The following is a 24,491-nucleotide window of genomic DNA, read 5'->3' as shown; positions in this document are numbered from 1 at the left end:
ACTCTAGACTAAGCTGAGATATTTATACATAGTCTATTTTACTCTTCTTTTTTCTCTATATAATTTTGACATTCAATCCCTATATGCAATTAATTTTGATGCAATATCTGTGTATAAAACTCATTAATGCATTTATTTATTTTTCTAAACATCTGTTTACTTTTAAATAAATCTGTACATTTTACAACATTCCTAGAAGCACATACTAGAAAGTATTGAAGTCATATGTAATACCACATGAATTTCTTTTAAGCCTGAAGATGCATTTTCAATTTTTCACTCAAAAATTAGAAAATATAGAAGGCATGAGGGTCAAAAATGCAGAAAAACATAATGTTTTAATCTAAAGAGTATATTCTTTATCTTACCTCTGATCAAGTTCATATCACAATAAAGTTTTAAATTAGATCCTCAAAAATTTTCCTATCTTTAAATGAACATGAAGATAGAATTCCTAACATGAAAACAATCGTTAATTTGCACATGTGTTTCCTTTGTTAGTTACATTTTGTTTCACATTTGAAATGAAATTATCCAAATTTGCATCTTTGCATTATATTAACTACAAATAATACAATTCATGGCAAGGTGGTTAGCACTCCTAAAAGGATGGAATTTAGTTAATGTGCTTCTTGCCTTTGGGATAATTCAATATAAACTAATTTATATAGGGCAATGACATTTCTATAATTTTACATTTAATGCCCAATTTTAACCACCTGTGATTTTTTTACATAGACAAACTACAGACATATATATATACAATCAGGCAGCCTATTAACATATTACCATATGTACTTGTGGGCTTCTACAATTTAAAATGCTTTCCTATTTGTACTTTATGTGCTTATTATTATTATTATTTTTTTACATATACATTTTTTAAATTTATTTTTTTAATTTTAAAATCTTTTAATTCTTACATGTGTTCCCAAACATGAACCCCCCTCCCACCGCCCTCCCCATAACATCTCTGTGGGTCATTTCCTTAAAGTTTGTTTGTTTTACTGGATGTCTTGGCGTCAGTAGTTCTGTGTCAGTTTTACCAGGGATGCGTTTGTACATTTCAGTCTTTCAGGATATTTTTCTTGAATTATTTTAGTATTTTTTCTGTTCTGATTTTAGCTGTTGGGTGATTCTGTTATATAGAAGTTAGAATTTCTTATCTGTTCCCATCTGTCTTTTTTTATTATCTATTTTCCTTAAATGGACATGAATTTGAGCAAACTGGAGATACTGGAGGACAGAGGAGTCTAATGTGCTGCAGTCTGTGGGATTGTGGAGTTGGACACGACCTAATGACTGAAAAACAACAGTTTTCCTTAAATGCTCCTTGGTGTCAATTTCTTCCATGTTCCTCTAGTCTAGTCTTCATTTCTGAAAAGATTTCAAATTGCTGCTTGTTTCTTGACTGTGTCTGATTCTTCTTGGATCTTCTCTCGTGTGGCTGCCTCTTATCTGGGCTCTTCTGTTTCTGATGTAAGTTCCTGTTTCATGGCCTTTGTGTGTGCATAATATTAGGTGATAGTTTCCATCTACCTTGTGGATATGTTCTTGGGTTTGCTTCCATTGCCCGTTGTTGCCACCATGGTCCTCTCCTGAGACTCTTGTACATGGGAAGGGGTGACATTATACCAGGAGAGCTGTCTGTGCTGCAGAGCTCTTCAGTATTCCCATGGCACACTTAATACACTTCTGTGTGGTCTCCTCTGTATTACCTGTTGAGGTCTGCCTAGCACCTGAACCTCATCTTTCCTTTATCCCTGGGCCTCATCCTGTTTAGGATGTTAGTCTCAGCTTATGGCCGCAGTGCATGATTCTGCCTTTCCTGGAAGGCCTTTTGGCTGGGTGTGTGCAAAGCCTTAAGGGCTGGGCAGACACAGCGTCTTCTGGTCTCATGGTCTCACAATCCTGTATGTAATCTGTGAATCCTTTTACAGTCCGACTGGAGAAGTTTCCTTCTGAAATGTTCCCCAAATGGTGTTCCCTCTCTTAGGTAAAGGATTGTGTCAACTGATTATAGGCCTTAATAAGGCAGCTTTAAATGATTTGCTATATAACCTGTTTTCTCTGCTTAACAAACCCACTAAGTTTACCAAGCTGTTCTACTTCAAATATATATAATTGTAATTTTAAATATTACATCCTATAATAAATCGCTTGTTTTTTTTAAGGTGCATTTGTATTTATGCCATTTATTCCCACTTTTATGGTTTACCAGATGAGAGCTTTATGCCTATAAAAGTGTAGCAGAAAAGCAATTCTTTTCTGCTCTCTAAATTTTTTCATTCTTGGCATATATCCATGTGCCATCATGGCTTCACCCTTCAGCTTTCATTCAAGCTGAGTCTTGCCCCTTGTCTTTGGACTGCTCCATGAAATGAAGGTTTTTTTCCCCTCACATCAAGAGCCAGGTGTATTATTTGTAAACATTGTATGTAGGTTTTTCAGTTGTTTGTAACTGATGTATGTCACTTGAATAATTTTCAATATTACATTATTTGCTGCAGATTTAAGGGTTGAAGGTTATGTGCTTTCTAGAGAAGTAGTGATGGTATAGATGCATGAATATAAGCCAGCCTGGGCTTAGTTTAAGAAAAAGTGAAATGTGTAGTTATTCTTATTGTTTAAGCCAATGGGAATAAAGTTATGTGGGCATAAGAATGGTTGAAATTGAATAGTTACACATTTCCCTTTGACAAGAAATGGATTTCTGTTTCATAAAGCCATATGCACATGCAGCATTTCATATAGTCAGCCCTTGTCTATCTTTGATTAATTTGGATAACTGTAAGTTGGTTGCATTAAAAGAAACTCAGAAAGCTGAAAAACTGATGCTTAATTTTAGGGCTTAGTTGCTACGGGCTAGGCCTGTGTTTTTCTGCCTCCACACTTAAGGTGCACAGGGAGCTCCTATTGCTTGAAATGGGCCCCCTGTGAGCCACCACTGCACGGCTGTGGGACTGCGAGATGGCTGGCTGGAGCCACCTGAACCCTGGGTGTGGCAGCGTTAGCCCGCACAGGACCGGGATCATTTCTGATGAGAGCATGCTAGGTAGCAGCAGTTGTGTTGGTAGGAGTGCATACTTTGAGAAGATACCTTACGTGTGTATATGTGTGAATACAGAAAACATCGGAGCAGTGTGGGACCAAGCAAACCTGTTTCCCAGCCTCGGCGGAACATCGTAGGCTGCAGGATTCAGCATGGGTGGAAGGAAGGGAATGGCCCTGTCACCCAGTGGAAAGGAACCGTTCTGGACCAGGTGCCTGTAAACCCTTCTTTGTATCTTATAAAATACGATGGATTTGACTGTGTTTATGGACTAGAACTTAATAAAGATGAAAGAGTTTCTGCGCTTGAAGTCCTCCCTGATAGAGTTGGTAAGTTCTCTTTACTATTTGTGTGTTATATGCTTTAAAAAGGATTTCTGAAATGGATGCTTTTTGATTATTTGCATTACTGGTATTTTGTCTTTTTATTGGAGAATAAGCACTTCTGATACATATTTAAATCAGTCACCTAAGACCATGAAAACTGCTGAACAGATGTCCTGAAACCACAGTTCAAAGGAACTGTGAGGGATATAAAGATGTATAAAATTGTTCCCTAAGAAGTTGACAATCTAATAATTTCTAATATGATTATTTCCCACATTTTGCTCACAGTTTATCTGGACTCTGATGGGTAAGAGTATTTCTCATTAGCTCAAATATTCAGTATACTTATTTTATCATACAATAGTTAAGAAAAATTTCATGTGTTTATTTTAGAATCTTTTAGGTGAAGTGTATCTTTCATTGTGTATTATTACAAAAGTGATCATTGCACTTTCAGCCAGAATTTAAACAACCAATGCATGTGAATTTTATTATATTTTTAAGGGTTTGTTTTGCAAGGTTTGTGGGAAATGAATGGCTTTTTTTCTTTTTTTTTTAATGACAGCCTCAGTTTATTTTTTATATACACAGATGGTCATAGGAGCTATGAATGACTTTAAATGTCATATGAATCAGTTTTGCCTTGCATACCTTAGGCATAATGACTGGTTTTATTTTTAAGAATAAAGTAAAATAGGTTTTATTTTTAAGAGCAATAGAATACTCCCAAATGAATGTTCCTTTCTTCAGAGTATTTGCATTTTTACAGTGACGCTGCCATTGCCTGAATCTGGTTTATGTTTTTGTAATTGTCCTTTAAAAGCCTGTATTTTTACAAATATAGCTTCAGCAGTTCTGTACTTGGAGGATAGAATTTTGGAATCAGATTGTCAAGGGAAGAAGCTTACCCAGTCCCCTGTCCCTTTGTTTTTACCCTTGTGTTCCTGGGACAATGCTTCCCCATCAGGTTAAGTTTAGCAGAGCAGCAAGTTACTGTTTAATCTTCGCTTTAGATAGCAGATGTTGTCTTCACTCTTCCTATATAAATATAGTTCTGTTTTCACAGAAGTCTGTCTTTAAATTTGTGTTTTTAACTACAGGCAACTAATTGTGTAATAGTAAATCTTTGGCATTTTAAACTTTATCTCTTTTAAGTGTGACTGAACAAATTGTTCCTTGTGAGGCATGTCCTCTTTCCTCTTGATCTTGAGAGCAGTCCGTTTCCCACATCAGAAACTAACAGGGAAGAATCTTCCCTTCAGGGCTTAGAAAGTACCCTCACTTTTATATCAATTATTTGTGCTCATCAATTATCATAATTCTTTTCCTGACCCCTTCAAGGGCAAGACTGCTAGCTTATTTGAGATTTTACTGCATTCTTCCACATGACCTATGTTAGTTCTTTTGTGATCATAGAGCAAAAAATCTTAGCTTGATTTATTAAAAAACAGTGATTTTACCAACCAAGATATCCAGAAATATATGAGTGTCTCTGGTGATGAGATTTAAGGGTTTATTAATGTTCTTCTTTCTAGTTCAATTTTCAAAAGGAAATCCAAAGGCCTGTTTGCAAAGCAGCAGTATGTTACATGCCTAATATAATTATCAGTTAATTATAGTATTCCCTGTGATACTTTATTCTGAAAAGTTATTTGGACTTCATTTATATTCCATGTAGAAAGAAAATGGTTTTTCCTAATTTGCTTTAGGCAGTACATTTAAGTTAGTTTTGTTTTCCATAACCTTAAGCTAAAGGTGAGAGAAAGTGACATCACAGAGTACTGATTCCCAAAGTGTGGTCTAGGACTGTTGACGTTCCCTGAAGCATATTCATGTGCCTTATGAGATCAAAATTCATAATAATCTTAAGGTATAATTTGCCTTTATCACTCTCATCCTTTCACAGTTATATACTGAGGTTTCCAAAGATCTGCATAGCTCAGTGAATATATTTTTGATACGAACAGTGCATAATGTTACCAAATCATGTATTGGTGAAAGATTCATTCAAAGACCAACAGGTTTTTTTTGTTGTTATGGTAAAAAAACAGAAAACATTAAATTTTTTTTTCCTTCCCCGCCCCCCCCCGCCCCAAAACATTAAATTTGCTACCATAACTGTTTTCAAGTGTACAGTTCAGAGATGTTAAGTATATTCACATTGTTATGGAATAGATTTCCACATTTTTTTAATTTGCAATTCTTTCCTCATTAAACAACTCATTTTCCCCCTCCCACCAGCCCCTGTACTCACCATCCTGTTCCTGTGAATATGATAACTTTAGGTACATCATAAGTAGAGTTATGTTGTATTGCTCTTTTGTGACTAGATTCTTGCCCTTAGCATAGCGTCCTCAAGGTTCATTCATGTTGTAGCATGTGACAGGATTTCTTTCCTTTCTGCTGCTGCTGCTAAGTCGCTTCAGTCGTGTCTGACTCTGCGACCCCACAGGCGGCAGCCCACCAGGCTCCGCCATCCCTGGGATTCCCCAGGCAAAGGCTGAGTAATATACCATTGTATGTGTATACCACATTTTTCCCCCATTCATCCTTGATTGGACTCTTGGTGGGTTCCTTCTTCCAGGGCTATTGTGAATAGTGCTGCTATGACATGGGTGTACAAATAAGTCTTCAAACACCGCTTTCAGTTCTTTTGGGCATTTACCCTGAAGTGGAATCAAACAGCAATTTTGTTTTGAGGTGCCTGTATACATACTGTTTTTCCATAGTGTCCATTAACATTTTACAGTCCCACCAACAGTGCATAAGGATTTCAATTTCTCATCTTCCCCAATATTTGTTATTTTCTGTTGGTTTTGCTTTTTGACCATTCATATGTCATCTTTGCAGAAATACCTGTTCCTTTGCCCACATTTTTTGATCGGATTATTTCAATTTGTTTTGTTTGTTGCAGAGTTATAGGAATTCTTTATGTATTCTGCAGACGAATTTTAATTTAATAGTTTGACAGAAGGTTATTGATAATGATTTCAGATTCTACAGTGCAATTAGCCTTTAAGGAAAACCAAGACTTGCTGAGTTTTGATGTGATATCAGAGAAGAATATCTAGAATTATTTGAAAAGACGAATAAAATACTCTTTTTCAACAGCATATCTTTGTGATTTTAAACGTCAACTAAAAGTACATGCAAAAAAGATTGAATATTGAAACAGATACGAGTCTAGCTGCCTGTTTCTAAAGCTAGATATATATAAAAATTTTGTTAGAAAATAGTTATTTTTCCTTAAAAATGTATTTCTGTGGGTATCTTAAAATATCTTTAGATACATCATTTATAATTTTTAAAATAGTTGATACTGATATTTATCATCCATATAAACAAATACTTAAAAATTTTAGGAGTCCTGAGATCAGAAAGTTTGATAACCTTCTGGTTTGGAGAAACTGGTGAGATTTTGCTTTAGTGTTGTGCAGCAGAGAATCTGTTATTTTTGGGAATTATTGCACATGTAAACAAAACTACCATTTGTATTTAGACTGTCTTTCTGATAAAATTGAATAGCAGTATCTTTAAACAAAAATAGAAGCTCTCATGAATGAGATAGGAGTGCCTTTTTTTCCTTAAAGAATTATCTGAAATATGAAGAATGGAAAAATCTTAACATCAATAGATTCCTCCATAATTATCCCAGTATTAAAAAAGAAAAGAAGCGTGTCATTTTTCACCTGTGTTCCTATCGACAATCTAGAACAAACTGCTTTTCCTCTCAAATAATTAATTCACACAGCAGTGTTGAACCCATATGATCACAGTATTGAAAATAAGATGGGAAAGGCCTCTGCTGTCATTGCTGTGCAGTCTAAAAACAAGTAAACAAAAATAAAACAAGTAAACAAACATGTAAAACAAGATGATTATAGGTAGTGGTGAATGTCCTTAAGAGATAAAACTCAGGTGACCGAGCGGTGGGGCGCTTTTCATTACATGGTGCTAGAGAGCCTCAGGGAGGACACCTGCTCAGGAAGAGCCAGCCCCTGAGGATGCGGGGGCCATGGTCAGCCCAAGGGCATCCCAGAAAAAGATGCCCATGCTGCTGAGGTGTAGGCAGTAGGAGGGAGGTAACAGAACAGCAGGGCAGAAGACCAGCAGGGAATGATGGCTGAGGGGCTTTGGCTCTGGAGAAACAGTTTGTTATTCAGATTATGAAAGGAAAATGGTGGAGTATTTTAAGCAAATGATCAACATAATCTGGTGTAACTGCCACAAATACCACTCTGATTACTGTAAAAAATAGATTGTAGGGGCAAGAGTAAAAACCTATGCCTTGAAGGTTAATATCTTGACTTTAATAAATGACCATTTTGTAAATGTAAATGTAAGGGGAAGGTGAGTAAAAGTTGTATAGGGACAATACTAATTTTGGAACTTTTCTGTAAGTCTATAATTAATAATTTAAAAAAATTATTGTAACCAAAATACTTTATACCTTGAATAAACAGCTAAAATTTTTAATTAAGTTCAGTGCCAAGAACAGATGAATTCAAAGAAAAACAGATTCTCTCAGTAACATGACTTTGGGGCATAGTAATTCCATGGAATCCATCCTGGGCTGGGTCAGTAATGTGAATTTGATGGTTGTCCTTCGTACAGCCCTCCACATGATTCTGAAGCCTGATAGTGTATTTCAGAATCATTTCTTTGAGTAAGTTCAGTCTTCACAGTGCATATTTTGTAAATCATCATTTGCTTTTTTCATCCCTAGCAACATCTCGAATCAGTGATGCGCACCTAGCTGACACAATGATTGGCAAAGCAGTGGAGCACATGTTTGAGACAGAGGATGGCTCTAAAGACGAGTGGAGGGGAATGGTCTTAGCACGCGCCCCTATCATGAACACATGGTTTTACATCACCTATGAGAAAGATCCTGTCTTATACATGTACCAGCTCTTAGATGATTATAAAGAAGGCGACCTTCGCATTATGCCCGATTCTAGTAAGTATAAATCGACAGCTTTTACTTTTGATACTTCAAAAGGAATTTGAATTTCAAAACAAGGTCTTTGATTAATTCTTACGGGGATACATTTGAAATATTTAATTATTAGGGATAAGTGATTGTTTTAGTTAGGTTGTAAAATTATTCACCCTCTTGTCAAGAATATTTTCCTTTCCCTGTTCTGAACTTTGGGTTTTTATATGAATAGAATATATAATTTGGGGTCCTTTAACTGGCTTCTTTAACTCAGCTTAGTGTTTTCAAGGCTCATCCATGTTGTAGTGTGTGTCCATACTTCATTTCTTTTAACGCCCAAATACAACTCCATTGAATAGATATACTATATTTTGTTTATTCGTTCATCTCTGAACTTGCCTTTTTGAATCTAGCCATCCTGGTGGTAGTAAAATGATACCTCATTGTGATTTTGGTTTTCATATTTTTGATGACTAAAGTTGTCAAGTTTCTTTTCTTGTGTTACTGGCCTTTGGTGTGTCTTGTTTGGAGAAATCTATTCATGGTCTTGGCCTGCAGTCTCAGTTCTGCTGTCTTTTTGTTACTGAGTTAGAGGCAGTAGTCTAGGTACAAGTCTCTTGTTAGATGCATGACTTGCAGATACTTTTCTCTTCTTCTCAGAGTTGTCTTTTTACTTTCTTGATAGCCTTCTTTGAAGTACAGAAGTTTTTAATTTTATGACATCCAAGTTGTCTGTTTTTCCTTCTGTTGCCCATGCTTTTTTAGTCATATCTAATAATCCCTTGCTAAGTCCAAGGTTATAAAGATTTACCTCATGTCTTCTAGAAGCCTTGAATATGTTGGGCTTTAACTCTTACTTGGATCTTTGATACATTTTGAGTTAATTTTTGTTTATGATGTGATGTCAGGTCCAACTTCATTCTTTAAGTTTTAAAATCAAGAAGTGTGAATCTTCCTTCTTTTCTTTCAGAATTGTTTTGGCTGTTCTTTACAATTTCATATAAATTTTAGAATCAGCTTGTTGGTTTCTGCAAAGAAGTCAGCTGAGATTGTGTTAGATATTATGTTGAATCTCTCGGTCAGTTTGGCATGAGAGTATTGCCATCTTAACAATGTTAAGCTATTGACCCATGAGTGTGGGGTGTTTTTTGCATTCATTGAGATTTTTTTTTTCTGTGAATAATGTTTTGTAGTTTTCTAAGCTTTGCACTTTTTAAATGTATTCTTAAGTATTTCATTCTTTTTGATGCTGTTGTGACTAGAATTATTTTCTTAATTTCACTTTTAGGTAAGCCTTTTTTTTTTAACTACTCAATAGCTTTTCCTTAAACACATGAAGTCTTGGCCTTAGACAAATGTGGCTGATAGACAGTGGATATATTAACAGTGTGATATCCTCTCCTTGTTATTGTGTCTTTTTTTTTTTAAGCTCTCCCTTTGAACATGCTGCTCAGTGAACCCACTCATGGTCATCTGGCCCTCCCTGACTTCTGCCTTCTTAGAGGTTTTTTTTTTTTTTTTCCCCTAGTTTGTGTGTATTTGTTATAAGTGTATAATGGAAAGTGTTTATATAGGCAAAAATTTAGTGATGAGAGCATTCCTTAAAAGCTTTTCTCCAACCTATATGAAATTTTTAACGTTTTTGTAGAGAAAGGCCTAAAGCAGGTGCTGTTGACTTGATAATAGAAAGTACGGGGTCATTTGCACATTACCCATTGCCTGCACTGACCATGTCTTTATCCTCTCACTCCTTTCTTTTGAGTGGTATGCAAGTTTATTTGCTGTCAGAATCTCTGATGATGTTCTGGTACAAAGAGCTCCATGGCGGCCTTTGTTTGAGTCTCTTGCTTCATTCATGGTTACTATAAAACGTATGGCAGTCATGTATATGGGATTTCTTCATCCATATGAGGTGCCATGAAAGTGTGGTGTGGTATGATGCTGCTACTTGACGGAAGAGCGCTATTGAAGAAGCGTTCAGCTTGAATTTCCTCCAGAACTGATAACATGCTCGTGTGGATTATTTGTATTATGTGAGATCAGAGTTGCAGGTTCTGGATTATATCATTCAGTGAGAGAATTTGTTATAATCAAAGAGCAAACTGCTGTTAATGTAAATACAAGATATGGTCCAGACCAAGATACATGTGGAAATTAAAAGGTGCACTGCTACTAGTGTGTCAGGATGACTGGCATAAGCATGGACAGCCAGGATACCTGGTCGTCCTACTTGCAGGCTCTCTGTTGCTCCATAGGAAAGGAGCAACAAAGTTACTCAGGACCAGTAAGGGGTTTCTTAAAATAAAAATGCAACTGCCTAGCGCCATCCCCTTGCCAGCCCCCTTTCCCCTTTGTACGTTGTTTCTTTGTTGTTGATAGTGATAATTTGCTCTCGTTTTTATGTGTTTTCCTAGAATTTACAGAGTTCTTGTTAGGTCATAGGGTGAGCAATGTTTTCCAACACTCAAGATTTTCTTAGGGACTTTTTAAAAACGTTCAGGTGCCCCGTTCATCCTCTGAGATTCAGTTGCACTCACCTAGCACCTGTTTTTATAGCATGAGAAATCTCTTTTATTTTGAAACTGGGTTAGGAGGACCATGTGTAACAAAATGAAGTTGAGGCAAAAAAGCTTTAAGGAGTCCCAAGATAAGGCAGGGATTCTTAGGCATTTTAAGTGTGTAGTACATTCTCAGCAATCCCAGTAGGCATTGTCTGCTTTAAAATCATTTCAAAGTAAAGCAAAAATTCCACTGAAAGGAATTAGATTTATTATGTATTTTTGGCTGCATCAGGTCTCAGTTGTGGCGTGCGAGATCTTCCTTGTGAAATGTGCAGGCTTCTCTCTGGTTGTGGTGTGCAAGCTCCAGAGCCTGTGTTCTCTAGTTGCAGCACCCATGGGCTTTAGTTGGCCTGTGACTTGTGGGATCTTTGTTACCCGACCAGAGATCAAACCCGCATCCCCTGCATTGGAAGGTGGATTCTCAACCACTGGACCACCAGGGAAATCACCAGTGCAGACTTATTTTTAAGAAGTTATAAAACATAACAATTGTAAATCAGCCTCATGGCTCAGAGGTTAAAGTGTCTGCCTGCAATGCGGGAGACCTGGGTTCGATCCCTGGGTCAGGAAGATCCCCTGGAGAAGGAAATGGCAACCTACTCCAGAATTCTTGCCTGGAGAATCCCATGGACTGAGGAGCCTGGTGGGCTCCAGTCCATAGGGTCGCAAAGAGTCGGACACGACTGAGCGACTTCACTCACTCACATGTCAATAAAATTTTGTTTTTAAAAAGAAAGATATTATTATAGCTGACAACTGAACAACTTGGGGGTTGCGGCGGGGAACTGATCCCTCTGAGCAGTTGAAAATTTGCATATAACTTATGGGCAGCCCTTCATTTCTGTGATTCCTCTGTATCCATGAATTCAACCAACTGCAGACCTGTTTACTGTTGGGAAGAAATCCCAGTATAAGTGGACCCATACAGTTCAAACTCCTGTTGTTTAAGGGTGAACTGTATTTAGTTTTTTCTTGCCCTTTTCCTTCTTTTAGTCCTTATTACTTCATTAGGTAATTATAGCTATAATTAAATATGAGCCAAAGGAATTTCTGGTTATGATTTTTGAAATTGTTTACGTATCTAGATTTTTGTAAATAAAGTTTTATTGGCACACAGTCACACCATTCATCTATGTGTCATCTGTGTCGTCACAGATGTGTCATCACAAAGAGGTACAGCTGAGTAGTCGGTACAGAGACCATATGACTTCAAGCCTGCAATATTTATTGTTTGGCCATTGAAGAAAAAGTTTGCTGACTCTTGGTCTAGAAAATCAAGATGAATGCAGGATATTAAAAACATTTTTAAAAATTATTAAAATATGTGAGTTGGTGTGTATCTAAAAACTGACTCTAAATTCTTTTTTTTTCTCCCCCCTTTAAATATAGATGATTCACCTCCAGCAGAAAGGGAACCGGGAGAAGTTGTGGACAGCCTGGTGGGCAAACAAGTGGAATATGCCAAAGAAGATGGCTCTAAAAGGACTGGCATGGTCATTCATCAAGTAGAAGCCAAACCATCTGTCTATTTCATCAAGTTTGATGATGATTTCCATATTTATGTCTACGATTTGGTGAAAACATCCTAGATGTCATCACAAACTTTACCAAATTTGTGGAACTATTAAATGTATAATTTGTAGACATAAAGACTTGATTGCTTTCCAGTTTAATGAAAGCTTAAATGTCCCTGCGAACCCACAATCTCTGCCAGCAGAACTGGTTTTGTTCTGAATCGTACAGATTTATGTGAACACAAAGCATTTTGTGTAAGGAACTCCTTCCTCTTAAAAGAAGTCTGTCTGTTTGGAAGGGAGTTACAGGCAAGTCTGGTAAAAATTAAGCTAGTATCATAGTCATTTAAAACCGTAATAGATCTTATCCACTTTCCCCTTCACTCTTAACACTTATTCTGCTGCCACAATGCAAGCATAGTTTGGTTGCATTTTTGTTACTGCCTTTTTTTTTTTAAGATATATATGTATGTATATCTCTACCTATCTATATATCTGTGTGTATACATATATAATATATATATACACACACACACAGATCTGTGTACACACACACACACACACACACACACACTTCATTGGCAGTTCTTTGTGGATTGAGGTAGGAGTTAAATAATTTTCTCCAGTTTAACAGGAGTGCTTGACTTTATATCACTGCTGTGTATTTAAAAATTAAATCTAGGCACAGGAAGAACATGGGGACATTCAGCTTGTGTTGAAAGTCAGAAGTTCAGAGCACCATTTCAATCCAGAGTTTTTAAACTGTAAATTCAAACATGAATCACTTGTGGGTGTTTAATGACCCACATTAGAATTTACAAAACAATTAGGAATCTACGTAAAAGGCTGCCTTTAATTCTAAGCTTTGTACATTTTTTGTTTACATTTTTTTTTAATCTTAAATACTTTTTTAAAGCAAAGCCCAGGTACTTGGTCCACGTTGTGTAATACAGGTGTATTTTGGATGATGCATTTGGTCCACTATTTGTACAAATTAGTACTAGTCTGGGTTTTAGTACATGGATTTAAAAGGCAACAGTATATCAGTGGTTTATGTGTATTTGGTAGGTTCCTGGAAGAACATAGTACTTTTATATTAGAAATGTAAGAATGGCATTGTTGTCTTTTACCAAGATCTCTCGGATCCCTTTGTTATTATTACTGTTATTACTGGTGTATGATTATGGTCAGAAGGCTTTTCCCCCTCAAAGAATATCTAGACAATTAACAGCTTAAATTCCTGACACCTTTTTTGGTGCTGTGTGTTCTTGCTCATGGTGTGCTAATAATGTGGATTGATTCCAGTTGGTGGGTCCTGCCACATCAGGGTTGGTCACCTGCACTGGTTTGTGGGTGTGACTGATAGCAGCCCTTAGCCATTGAAACCTTCCCTGCAAGGCTGTTTGAACTAAAATATAACTGCAAAAGTGGTTCGTTTAGCAGCAAAACATCAGCCTACCACTTTGTTTTGGATGATCCCTGGCAGTTTGAAAGCTGGCTGGGAGAAAGATGGTTTGTGAAACCAGTCTTGTAGAGGTTGAAAATCTTACCTAAGATTTGCGCAGAAAGCTTAAATACATAGGCTGGCAGTCAAACACCAGGTCTGTGTGACCCCTCTCGTAGCTGTTCTTGATGTTAGTTTCAAGGCCATGCTGTATGTGGTTTGTATGATGCCCATTTTCGCTCAGGAAGGCTTTGCCGTGTCGTGCTGGTGTACGGTAACCTCGTGCGCCATGTAAATCCAGCACCCTGGTTCTCTGCAGTGTGCCCTCACCCAGGGTGGTCAAGGGTGAGCTTCTCCATGCAGTGACTACCTAGGTCGTAGGTGTTCCTTCTGTGGTTGAAACAAATGTCACACTACAGATCTATCATCTGTTCTGCTGGTGGCTCTTGTAAGAGTTCCTGCATGTGAGTCTCAAGGCTGAGCCCAGCTCCCTGAGTCCAAGAGGACACGAATGGCCAAGAGAGTGAGTTGTCCATTGTGCACTGCATGAACAGGACACAGTGACTATAGGCTGAAAAACAAAGTCCTTTGGTGGTATCTTGAGGGTTGGATCAGTTGAAACAATTCTTGCATTACTTAATGACTTGCATTGTGGTTTTTCTGCAAGTACCTTTAGGAACTTTTAATATACCACATGATCTGCCACTCTCTAGATAAATGTGACATGTGATTTGTTATTATTATTTTAATCATTGTTCCATTTATTGCCTTTAGGGTTGAAGGAAGGGGAAGGGGTTTTATGTTGTTATTTTCCCCTTTTTTTTTTTTTCATTCTTTTTCTTTTGGTGGCTTAAACCACACTTCCTGATGCCGTGACTAACTCTGCTTCCCAGCTGAGTATTTCAGGCTTCGTTTAGGCTCATGTTTCAGATTTGCATGCATTGCTTGCATTTTCCTGGTATCGGAATGTTGGTTCCTTGTTCTAGGAATACAACATTAATTTCCAAAATTATCATGGGACTTGTGACAACACAAGACATGAATCTCTGTATAAAATGTATTGGCCTTTCTCATTGACCTGCTATAGTATTACTGTGTCGTGTGTGTGCGTGTGTGATGTCTGGCTGCCACGTAAAGCTTCAAAGGAAGACCTTAAAAGCAGACCATCCTTTTTTGCATGCTCTATTCTAAGTAGAATGTTCAATGTAACTAACTAAAATTGCATGTTAAATATATTTAGGTTTTTTGTTTTCTATCTTTGTTTTTATTTGTTTTCAGTTTCTGTATATTTGCTTAACTGTGCTGTTTTAGTGGTTGTAGGATATAAATGCACTGGTGAAGCAAATGTAGTGCCAACAGAAGGTGATTTTCCTGTTGTGTATGTCTTGCAGCATTTGAAGGGACTGTGCATTCTTAAAACAATCACAGTTGCTTCTAAACCAGATTTCATTTCTATTATTGTTTTACGTGCCAAACCCCGAAGTGCATTGGGCTTGAATCTCTGAACGCCGTGGACCCATTAGAAGACTGTTTTGATTGTCACAAATTATAGTGCCTGAAAACATTATTAAGCTGATTGTCTTAAAAAAAGAAAGTTCTCCAAAGACAAAACGGAATAATTATTATAACAGAAAACAATTATGGTTGAAATGTCTGTGGTTCCTTGGAAATGCTGCGCTTTTTGTATTTTCCATCATTAGTGCAGTTGAACGAATGTGTATAGTTCAGAGGTCTTCGTGTTCGCATTTTAAAATTAGGTAAATGACCTCATCTTTCAAGCTTGAATTCATTTTTAATTTTAATTTTATTTTATACAATGTGTAGACAGTTCCCTGTTCTCTGCATTTAGAAGTATAAACAATATAAAGCTGTTAATTCTGTAAGTAATTTTTATAATTATGATGTAACTCTATCCTATCCTTAAAACATTTAAAATAAACCCTTTATGTGCAACTTTTGACTGCAGATTTTGTGCTTATGAGCAGACTGTGATGTGTTAAAACTGCTTCTGTGAAAAGATTTTTTGAAGTTTTACTTGAAGACTTTAACCTTTTTCCCTCTTTTCACCAATGTAAATGTCAGGTATACATATAGGAACAAAAAGAAGTAGAATTTTTACTTGAATGATAATTAATACTACCTAAGAAGAAAAGGGGCAATAATCAGTAGGCCCAATATATTATATAGTCCAAAGTATTAAACTTTATGATTAGCAATTAATAAGAAATTTCAATTTATCATGAAATTTTAAACTTAAAAAGAATTGTTTTAAATCGGATTAAATAATGTGTTTTATAGTTTCATATCTTTTCTTGCTGTAATTGTGTATTGTTTTTATTAATACTTAAGTACCAGTTAGATTCTGTAGTGAAAAATCTTCATTTTAAGCACCAAGGCATATAAGTACTGAAACTGTATGTACCCTGTTTTATCTTCCTGGATAATTTTATCAGAGGAAAAAGTAGAATTTATGGTATTCCTACACTTAATTAGATTTTTTTTTTTTTTTAATGTTACCCTCTTTGGCCCAAGGATCTGTGGTTAAAGCTGGGACGGGACAGGTCACCTTTCCTGCTGGCAGAGTGGCTGGCGTGGCAGCCACAATGGCCACTGCCAAGGCCATGGCCAGGGGGATGCAGGGTCACCGCTCAGGCTCTGGTGGGAGGAGCCACAGACAGATAACGAGAAGGAAATGGACTGGAAGCATAGGTGTTCCCCCTGAGTGAGATCTTAGAGTCTTCTTCCTGAAGGTAAATCACTCATTGCAGTAACTGAAGGTGCAGCTCCGGAAATATTTTTTCCCCAAAATAACAAGGCAGGCTTAGTCTAAAGGTGGGCGGTTGCTGACTGCTACTTGTAAACTGAAGAACTGAGTCTAAAGCAGTCACCACTGTAGGAGAATTGCAGGGGTGGGCTTACTTTCCATTGTTTCTTCATTTGGTACTGTCAGCTCTGTGATAATAAAAGCATTTGACACTAATAAAGCACTAGCAAAAGTGCTTAATAAGTACCTTACCAAGCACTTTCCACCCAGTTCATTTAATGCTTTTTGTTTTGGTTGTGTTTTGTTTTGCTGTTGGCTTGTGTGTGTGTGTGTGTGTTTTACCATGCCACGCAGCATGTGGGATCTTAGTTCCCCAACCAGAGACTGAACCTATGCCCCCTGAAGTGGAAGCACTAAATCTGAATTGCTCAACTGCCAGGGAATGTCCTTTATTTTATTCTTAATCCTGTGAAGAAGGCATGATGTTTTTTCATGTTGTGCTTATCTAAAAGAGATGAGGGTGGGGTCCCTTGTCCAGGATTACAGAAGCGAAGGAAACTCAGACCCCCAACACTGTGTCAAGACTGCAAGCTGCTTCATTCTTGCATCGGAATTACTTCAGTGGAGTGATTAAGTCACCAGAAAGCTATGTCTCTCCAGAAAGCTATGTAGAAAGCTATGCCTCTTTATAGTGAGAATTATAACCCAAAATGACAGCTAATAAAAGATACAAAAATATCTATTATTTAGAGAGATTATACGGGAAATATTTTAACAATTTCCAACACAAGAATATAGGTACTATTTTATATTTTCAAGACACTTCAAACATTAAATTAATAGCCCTATTAAACCTGGACTCCTATCTAATTAGAGTAATTAGTTTGTCATATATATATATAGTTCTTAGGTTGCTGAATTTATATGTAGTTCTCAAGTTCTTAGGCTGCTGAATTTCAGAAGATGAAGTGAGTCTGTTAACTGTTTCTCCAGATATTCTTAGATAGTCTCTGTCCTTTGTCCATAAAACTCAGGTTTTGGTAACTCAGTGGCAGATGGTTTTGGGGTACTGCCTTGGCACATTATTTTGCTTAAAATGACATTGCATTCTTTCTGCTTAATTTTTATGTGAAGGGCACTGGACCAGGTGGTGTGTTGACACCCGTCAGCTCTAGTGATAGCGACCTGGAAGTTTGGGCCCTTTGCATGCATTTCTTTGTTATGTTGGCTGTTAACAGTAGGTGAGTGGGCTGCCATGTGTACTGTTAGGCACGTTCCTGCTTCTGTTTTTATCTCCATCCTCCTCCATTACTTGTAGCTTACGCCTTGAAAATTCATCCTCTGGGAAAACATAAGAGCTTGAAGTACCATGTGAACTACCTGGAAATCCCTTATAGGATTGGCATATTACATAGAGCTTTTGAATTCTGTGTCTTCATGTTGGAATAGAGCAGATAGATCATGATGTGAAAAGTAGAGAAGGAAGACCGTTTAAAACTCTTGACATTAACATAAAGAGTTAACAACTGAAGATTGAAATTCAGCATTCTAAATTGTCTTCAAATATTGATTGTGAAAGTAGCTTTAAAGCTTTTGCCTTGAATTTGTCTCCTAAAGGATCTATAAGAAATCCGGACGTGACCACTTGTGCCCTGTGCAGTTTCCCACTAGAAAAACAAGGAGAGTAGTCCCTGGTGACCCCGGCTTTTCTCACAAGAGTTAAGACTTTGGAGTGGACTCTCTGTGTGTCTGATTTATGGGGGACCTGTTTTGAGCAAAGTACTGCTTCACGTCCTGTAGTACCATGGCTAAGTAGTTTTAACCACTGAATTTCTCTTTATTCCAAATCTGATCTGTCACACTAGAAGGACAAGGGAGTGGTCGTTTTCAGACCAGTCCAGCAGAGGAGAGCAGTGAAAACACGTCTCAAGGGATGGAGTCCATGGTCTGTATGGTCCTACAACCACAGTCGCTGCTTCTGATCACTTTGTAGGGGGAGATCACACAGAGCACAGGAATCTTAACACCCATTACTGGATGTCTCTTTAATTCAAAAGCATTTGTAAAAAAAAAAAAAAAGCTGTTGTCACTGGCCCTTTTTAAAAATTTGATAATTGCAGTTTTTTAAAAAGGGCCATGCTCTGCTCAAATTACATGTGGTAGACCAGTGGAGGATTTTTTTCTGCTACTGCTCTGCATATTATATGTATCAGGTCAGGCTGCTGTAACAAAACACCACAGACCTGGGGGCTTAATAAACAGGAGACATTTGTTCTCTCAGTTCTGGAAGCTGAAAGTCCATGGTTGAGATGGCAGCAGGCTGGTTTCTCCTGAGGCCTTAATTTTTGGCTTGCAGACGTGTCCTCTGCCTCCATCTTCACATGGTGTTCCCTGTGTCCATGTCCTGGTCTCTTGTAAAAACATCAGTCACACTGGATTAGGGTCCACTGTTAACCACCTCATTTAACCTTAACTGCTTATTTAAAGGGTTTCCCTGGTGGCTCAGACTGTAAAGAATCTGCCTGTAATGCTGGAGACCCAGGTTTGATCCCTGGGTCAGAAAGTTCCCGAGAGGGCAGTGGCAACCCACTCTAGTATTCTTGCCTGGAAAATTCCATGGCCTATTTAAAGGCCCTGTCTCCAAATACAGTCACACTTTGAGGTGCCAGGTAAATTTTGAGGGAATGCAGTTCAATCCGTAGCACCATGTTGGATTTTCTTATTGTTAAACTTACAAAAGAAAAGAAATCTTATTGGGAGGGCATTATATTTTACAGTCTACTTATTTAAAAATTAATACTAATTCTGGTTTTATATAATAGAGATGGATAAATTTAGTGTACTAAAAATCATTAAAAGAAGAACCAAATCTGAGTTCTAGTCACTCACTTTCTACTGGTGTGAACTTAGGCAGATTACTTAGCCTTTGTACCTTCTTTTCCTCATCTAGTTAGGGAGGATCCTGCCCCACACACTGAAGATGCCTGTGAGTTTCCAATGATGCAAACCTGAGCCTGATGCAGAAAGGACGAGTCCCTTTTGGTGCTGGGATTTCATTGAGTGGCAGAGCCTTACACAGGCAGTGGCTCCGTCATTTCAGGCATTGCCATGTTTTGCTTTGATTTTATAATCTTTGAGATCCTAAGTTTAGTTTCACTTATGTAACGTCAGTTGGGAAGATTTCCGTTTTTATGTTTTATCAGAACACTGGCATCTCCCAGCATATGTAAAAATTGTTATAAAAAGCACTGCTGAAGGGTTACTGGCTGTTCCGTATTTTCTGTTTTATTGTGACTGAGAAGTAGACTGTAAAGGCAATCTTGATGGATAAAGCTTTGCTTATGTTCTCACATTGTCATAGGGTTCATGAACGTTGAACTGCCTCCTCAGTGCTTTTGTTAAACGTGGTGCTAGAGGTTTGCGGTGTCAGCCAGGAGCCCGATTCAGAGTAATTTAAACAGCGTCCACTTTGAGAATGATTTGCCGCCTATGAGGGGAGATGTGTCTTTAAACCAGGACAGTTGTGCCCCATGAAATGTAACTGTTATGTGCAAGAGTAACGACCACTCTCCTCGCTCCCACACCAGGCGAGGCCTTGGTTCACTGTGTCTTTAATCACCACCTTTGCTTTTTCTCTAATATGGTCTGAAACCGGTCCCTCTTTGGAGAGGTTTTAAAAGTTAATTATGTTTCTGCATGATCGCAGGGGTGGTGTGGAGATTTATGGCAATTAAAATTCACCTTAGTATTTAACATTCCATCATTAATTTCTAGTATGGATTTTTAACATTGGGTCCTACACTCTTAAGTAATGCTAACAGCTTTATTTAAACTGCAACAAAATTTCATTTTCTTTTCAGGGGTGCTAAAAGAAATAACCCTCAAGATTGTGAGAGAATAGTAGCTGGCAGCTGGTACATAACTGCCATTGCCTAAATTCTTCTGTGGGTCGCCTGGGAAGTGGTTGACGAGTGTGTTTTGTTCTGAGAAAGTGAAGACAGCAGGCTGCCTTCCTCTAAAGGGTTAATGTTTAGGGAACATTCTAGACCTTTGGTCTAGAAGTTATAACTGGAGGTGAGGGTTTATACAGATTAAGAGTTAAATTTCAAATGTTATGTTGTAAGGGTTTATTATAACCTGTACATAAGTCAATTCTAAACTAATTCAGCTTTAATGCTCTTCAGATAGTAGTAGAAATATACATTTGCCTGTAGTGTATTTTTTAAATGTGGAAAATATACAAATAATTTCATAAGACACCTAAAATACTATATAGAACAAAACAGGTGTACATTTTACTTTGCCCTTGAAAATTCTCTACCCTTCAGTGAATTTTTAAGTCTCCTGTGGAAAATTGATCTTTTTTTTTAAAAAAATTATTTTTTTAAATTAATTTTGATTGGAGGATAATTACTTTACAATATTGTGACGGTTTTTGCCATACATCAGCATGCATCGGCCACAGGTATACATGTTTCCCCCCATCCTGAACCTACCTCTTTCCCCACCCTATCCCTCTGGGTTTTCTTCTCTTTTTTCAGGTGATATAAATTGATACAATGTACTGCCACCTCAGAGGGACACTTCACTGAGATGGCTCCTAAAACTTGTCGTCACTGTTATGTGGTTAAATTCACCAGTGCATGAGTTTTATGGTGGTTTTAAGTTGGGACTTTGGGTGACACTGTGGTTCAGCAGCTGGACTTTACAGGGTAGATTCACAAGGCCTAACAGAATTAGCATCGGGCAGATATCTGCACTCTGCTCTGTTCTCTGTTTGAAAATATCTCTGTGCTCAGTTTCTTTCTTTGCATGATTTGTTTTTTTAAACATCTCTGAGAAAGGCAATGCCAAAGAATGCTCAAACTACTGTATGATTGCACTCATCTCACATGCTAGTAAGGTAATGCTGAAAATTTTCCAAACCAGGCTTTAGCAATACATGAACCGTGAACTTCCAGATGTTCAAGCCAACAAGGGTCCGTCTAGTCAAGGCTATGGTTTTTCCAGTGGTCATGTATGGATGTGAGAGTTGGACTGTGAAGAAACCTGAGTGCTGAAGAATTGATGCTTTTGATCTGTGGTGTTGGAGAAGACTCTTGAGAGTCCCTTGGACTGCAAGGAGATCCAACCAGTCCATTCTAAAGGAGATCAATCCTGGGTGGTCTTTGGAAGAAATGATGCTAAAGCTGAAACTCCAGTACTTTGGCCACCTAATGGGAAGAGTTGACTCATTGGAAAAGACCCTGATGCTGGGAGGGATTGGGGGCACGAGGAGAATGGGACGACAGGATGAGACGGCTGGATTGCATCACCGACTCAATGGACATGAGTTTGGGTGAACTCTGGGAGTTGGTGATGGACAGGTAGGCCTGGTGTGCTGCAATTCATGGGGTTGCAAAGAGTCGGACACGACTGAGCAACTGAACTGAACTGCTCATTTGTTTATCCAGAATAAATTATGATTTCCTGTTCATTAGGAAAGGGTAACTTTTTTTTTTTTTTTTGCAAAAATACCTCAGAATAAGTGACCTTATTTAAACTATGACTTTTAAACTAGTAGCAGAGTAATTTAGATAGCAATTAGCTTGTATCTTTTCTAAGTATTACTACATCTCAGGCTTCTCACTGCTCACCTGGTTCAACAAGTTGCCTTATGTCAACAGTTACTTTGGCTGATGAACATGAAGTTTATGAAGGTGTTTGTTCCTAACCAGTGTCATCCCTATTAGGCTGTGCCCCATGGAGTGGCTTCCAACTGCCATATAAGCATTTTAGTTCTCTGTGACACTAAAGAAGGGTGTGGTGTAACTTTTAGAATGAGAAAACAAAGTAAAATGTAAATTGCAACATGTTCTCAGTCAAAAGTCTCCCAGCCAACCACCATTGGCCAACAGACTGCTAATACATTAGAATCCGCTAGGGCTGTTAACTGCCCAGCCTCCTCCAGCCAAGGGCTTTTTGCGAGGCAGCAGGACAAACTCGTGTGCCTTATTCTAGCAGGATTTGTTTGGCTGTGGTCAGGACCTGCCTGGTTGTGTTGTCATACCTGTGCTTCTCAGGTTTTACGCACCCTTTATAGTTTTATCATGAGGTGCAAAGTTAGATTTCAAGTTACTTACCATTACTATCAGAAAAATCCAAAATCTTTCCCTCAGTTTCTGTCTTTGTAATTTAAAATATCTAAAAATTGTTTGTCATTTGTTTCCAAAGTGCTTAAAACCGTTCTGGTTTCACATGGAATAAGGGTAAAAGGTGTGATTTTTGTCTAGATGCCATCTTACTACAGCAGCTCTGTTTTCTTATCTCTCTCTCCTTTGGAGAAAAGACCAACTTTACCTGCTTTATCTTTCGGATGTGGCAGAATTTACTGGATTTCAAAACATTTTAAATATTTTGAGGAGAGAAACTATTAAAATGCGACCTTTGTGTACCAGTTTTTAAAAATATTTTCATTATACTATGGAAAGCATCCTAGGTTTGGTGTAGTAGTTTTCATGCTCCTTCAGCACTGAACTGAATTAGACATTTTTCAAAATTTATCTGAAGCTTTTACTCTGAGACTGATTGTTAACTTTTCCAAGAAAATTAAGTTTGTTTTGTAGCTAACCATATTAACAAATGGGGCTTCCCTGGTGGCTCAGATGGTAAAGCGTCTGCCTGGAATGTGGGAGACCTGGGTTTGATCCCTGGGTTGGGAGGATCCTTTGGAGAAGGAAATGGCAACCTACTCCAGTATTCTTGCCTGGAAAATCACATAGATGGAGCCTGGTAGGCTACAGTCCATGGGGTTGCAAAGAGTCAGACACGATGGAGCAACTTCACTTCCTATTAACAAAATTCCTTTGCACTTTGTAGAAACCATAACTTCCATAAATTAGACATACTTTTATTTTTTTTTCAGGGTCATGTTAATTTTGTGCTTAACTTATTTACTTTTTATGATCTTTAAAGGCAAGATTTTAAGATTCTTGTGTCACAGATTTTTTTCAGATAGTAAAGTCCTATCTAGTCCCCTGGGAAGTCCCCTCAGAGTACTACTCACACCTTTTGAAAGAGTTCTGGTGTAAGTTAGTTTGAGCAGAAAATCCCCCCCAGAGGGAAGTATATGAAAGTATGTTACTGAAAAAAGGAGTAAGCTAATACAGTACCTAGGTTACTTTTATGTGTTAGAAGAAACACTCTGAGCAGATCATCTCAGGTTCACCTGAGAGTCCCATCTTTAAATGGCTCTCCACCTTGGGAGCTGTCTGCCAGCTCCCGAGTGCCTGACAGATGTGTGTGAAGCTGAGTGCTTGGGCAGAGGCCCACAGTGGAGTCAGGAGGGCCTCCATTAGGGCCTCTCACTGCCTGCAGGGCATGTCCATAACATTGTGACTGGTGTCACTGAGTTGATGCTGTCATCTGTCATTCCTCACGGCATCTTTAAAGTCGAGGGAGCAGCCCAGGCCTCAAGGGCCAGTGGTGAGTGTAGTCCCTGGTAAAGAGATTGTGTCATGTCTGTGGGACATTGAGATGGCACTCACATTGCAGGTCACAATATCCACCTACCCCCAACTTCTTCCTGGAAGGAGGAGGAGTGAGATAATTGCTCTCTTTACACAAAGATCAGTTGTGTAACCACCGTCTCAGTTACACTCCTATTGTGAATGGTCAGGAGGCCCTAGAAGAAAATGGTCATAGACAAAAAGTGTCAAGTGCAAATCCCAAGTGACCATAGTGGATTTACAGCTTTGAGAGATGGTCCTCCCTGACTGTTAATGGAGAATGTGTTTGATGGTGGGTTTGCTGTGGCAGCTAGGCACACTTCTCATTTTCCAACGTGGGAATTCTTTCTCTGAGTGGTGCCTGTGAAGGCCAGTGAGGATCTAATAGCTCCCTTTCACCTTAG

General features: G+C 38.1%; 1 protein-coding gene across 2 annotated transcripts in view; it reads left to right on the top strand.

Annotated features, from left to right (window-relative positions):
* The window catches only part of SPIN1 (spindlin 1), an 82,223-nt gene extending 66,479 nt beyond the window's left edge, over window positions 1-15,744 (top strand). For both annotated transcript variants that reach the window (XM_052644593.1, XM_052644592.1), the window contains 3 exons: window positions 3,128-3,381; window positions 8,105-8,338; window positions 12,268-15,744. In XM_052644593.1, coding sequence (XP_052500553.1) covers window positions 3,128-3,381; window positions 8,105-8,338; window positions 12,268-12,467 — 688 coding nt within the window. In that variant the 3' untranslated portion in view covers window positions 12,468-15,744. The remainder of the gene's footprint in view (window positions 1-3,127; window positions 3,382-8,104; window positions 8,339-12,267) is intronic.
* The last annotated feature ends 8,747 nt before the right edge of the window (window positions 15,745-24,491 follow it).

This window comes from Budorcas taxicolor, chromosome 8, assembly GCF_023091745.1.
Source record: "Budorcas taxicolor isolate Tak-1 chromosome 8, Takin1.1, whole genome shotgun sequence".
NCBI lineage: Eukaryota > Metazoa > Chordata > Mammalia > Artiodactyla > Bovidae > Budorcas > Budorcas taxicolor.
Note: the sequence above shows the minus strand (reverse complement) of the source record. Positions and strands in the feature narration are given on the sequence as shown.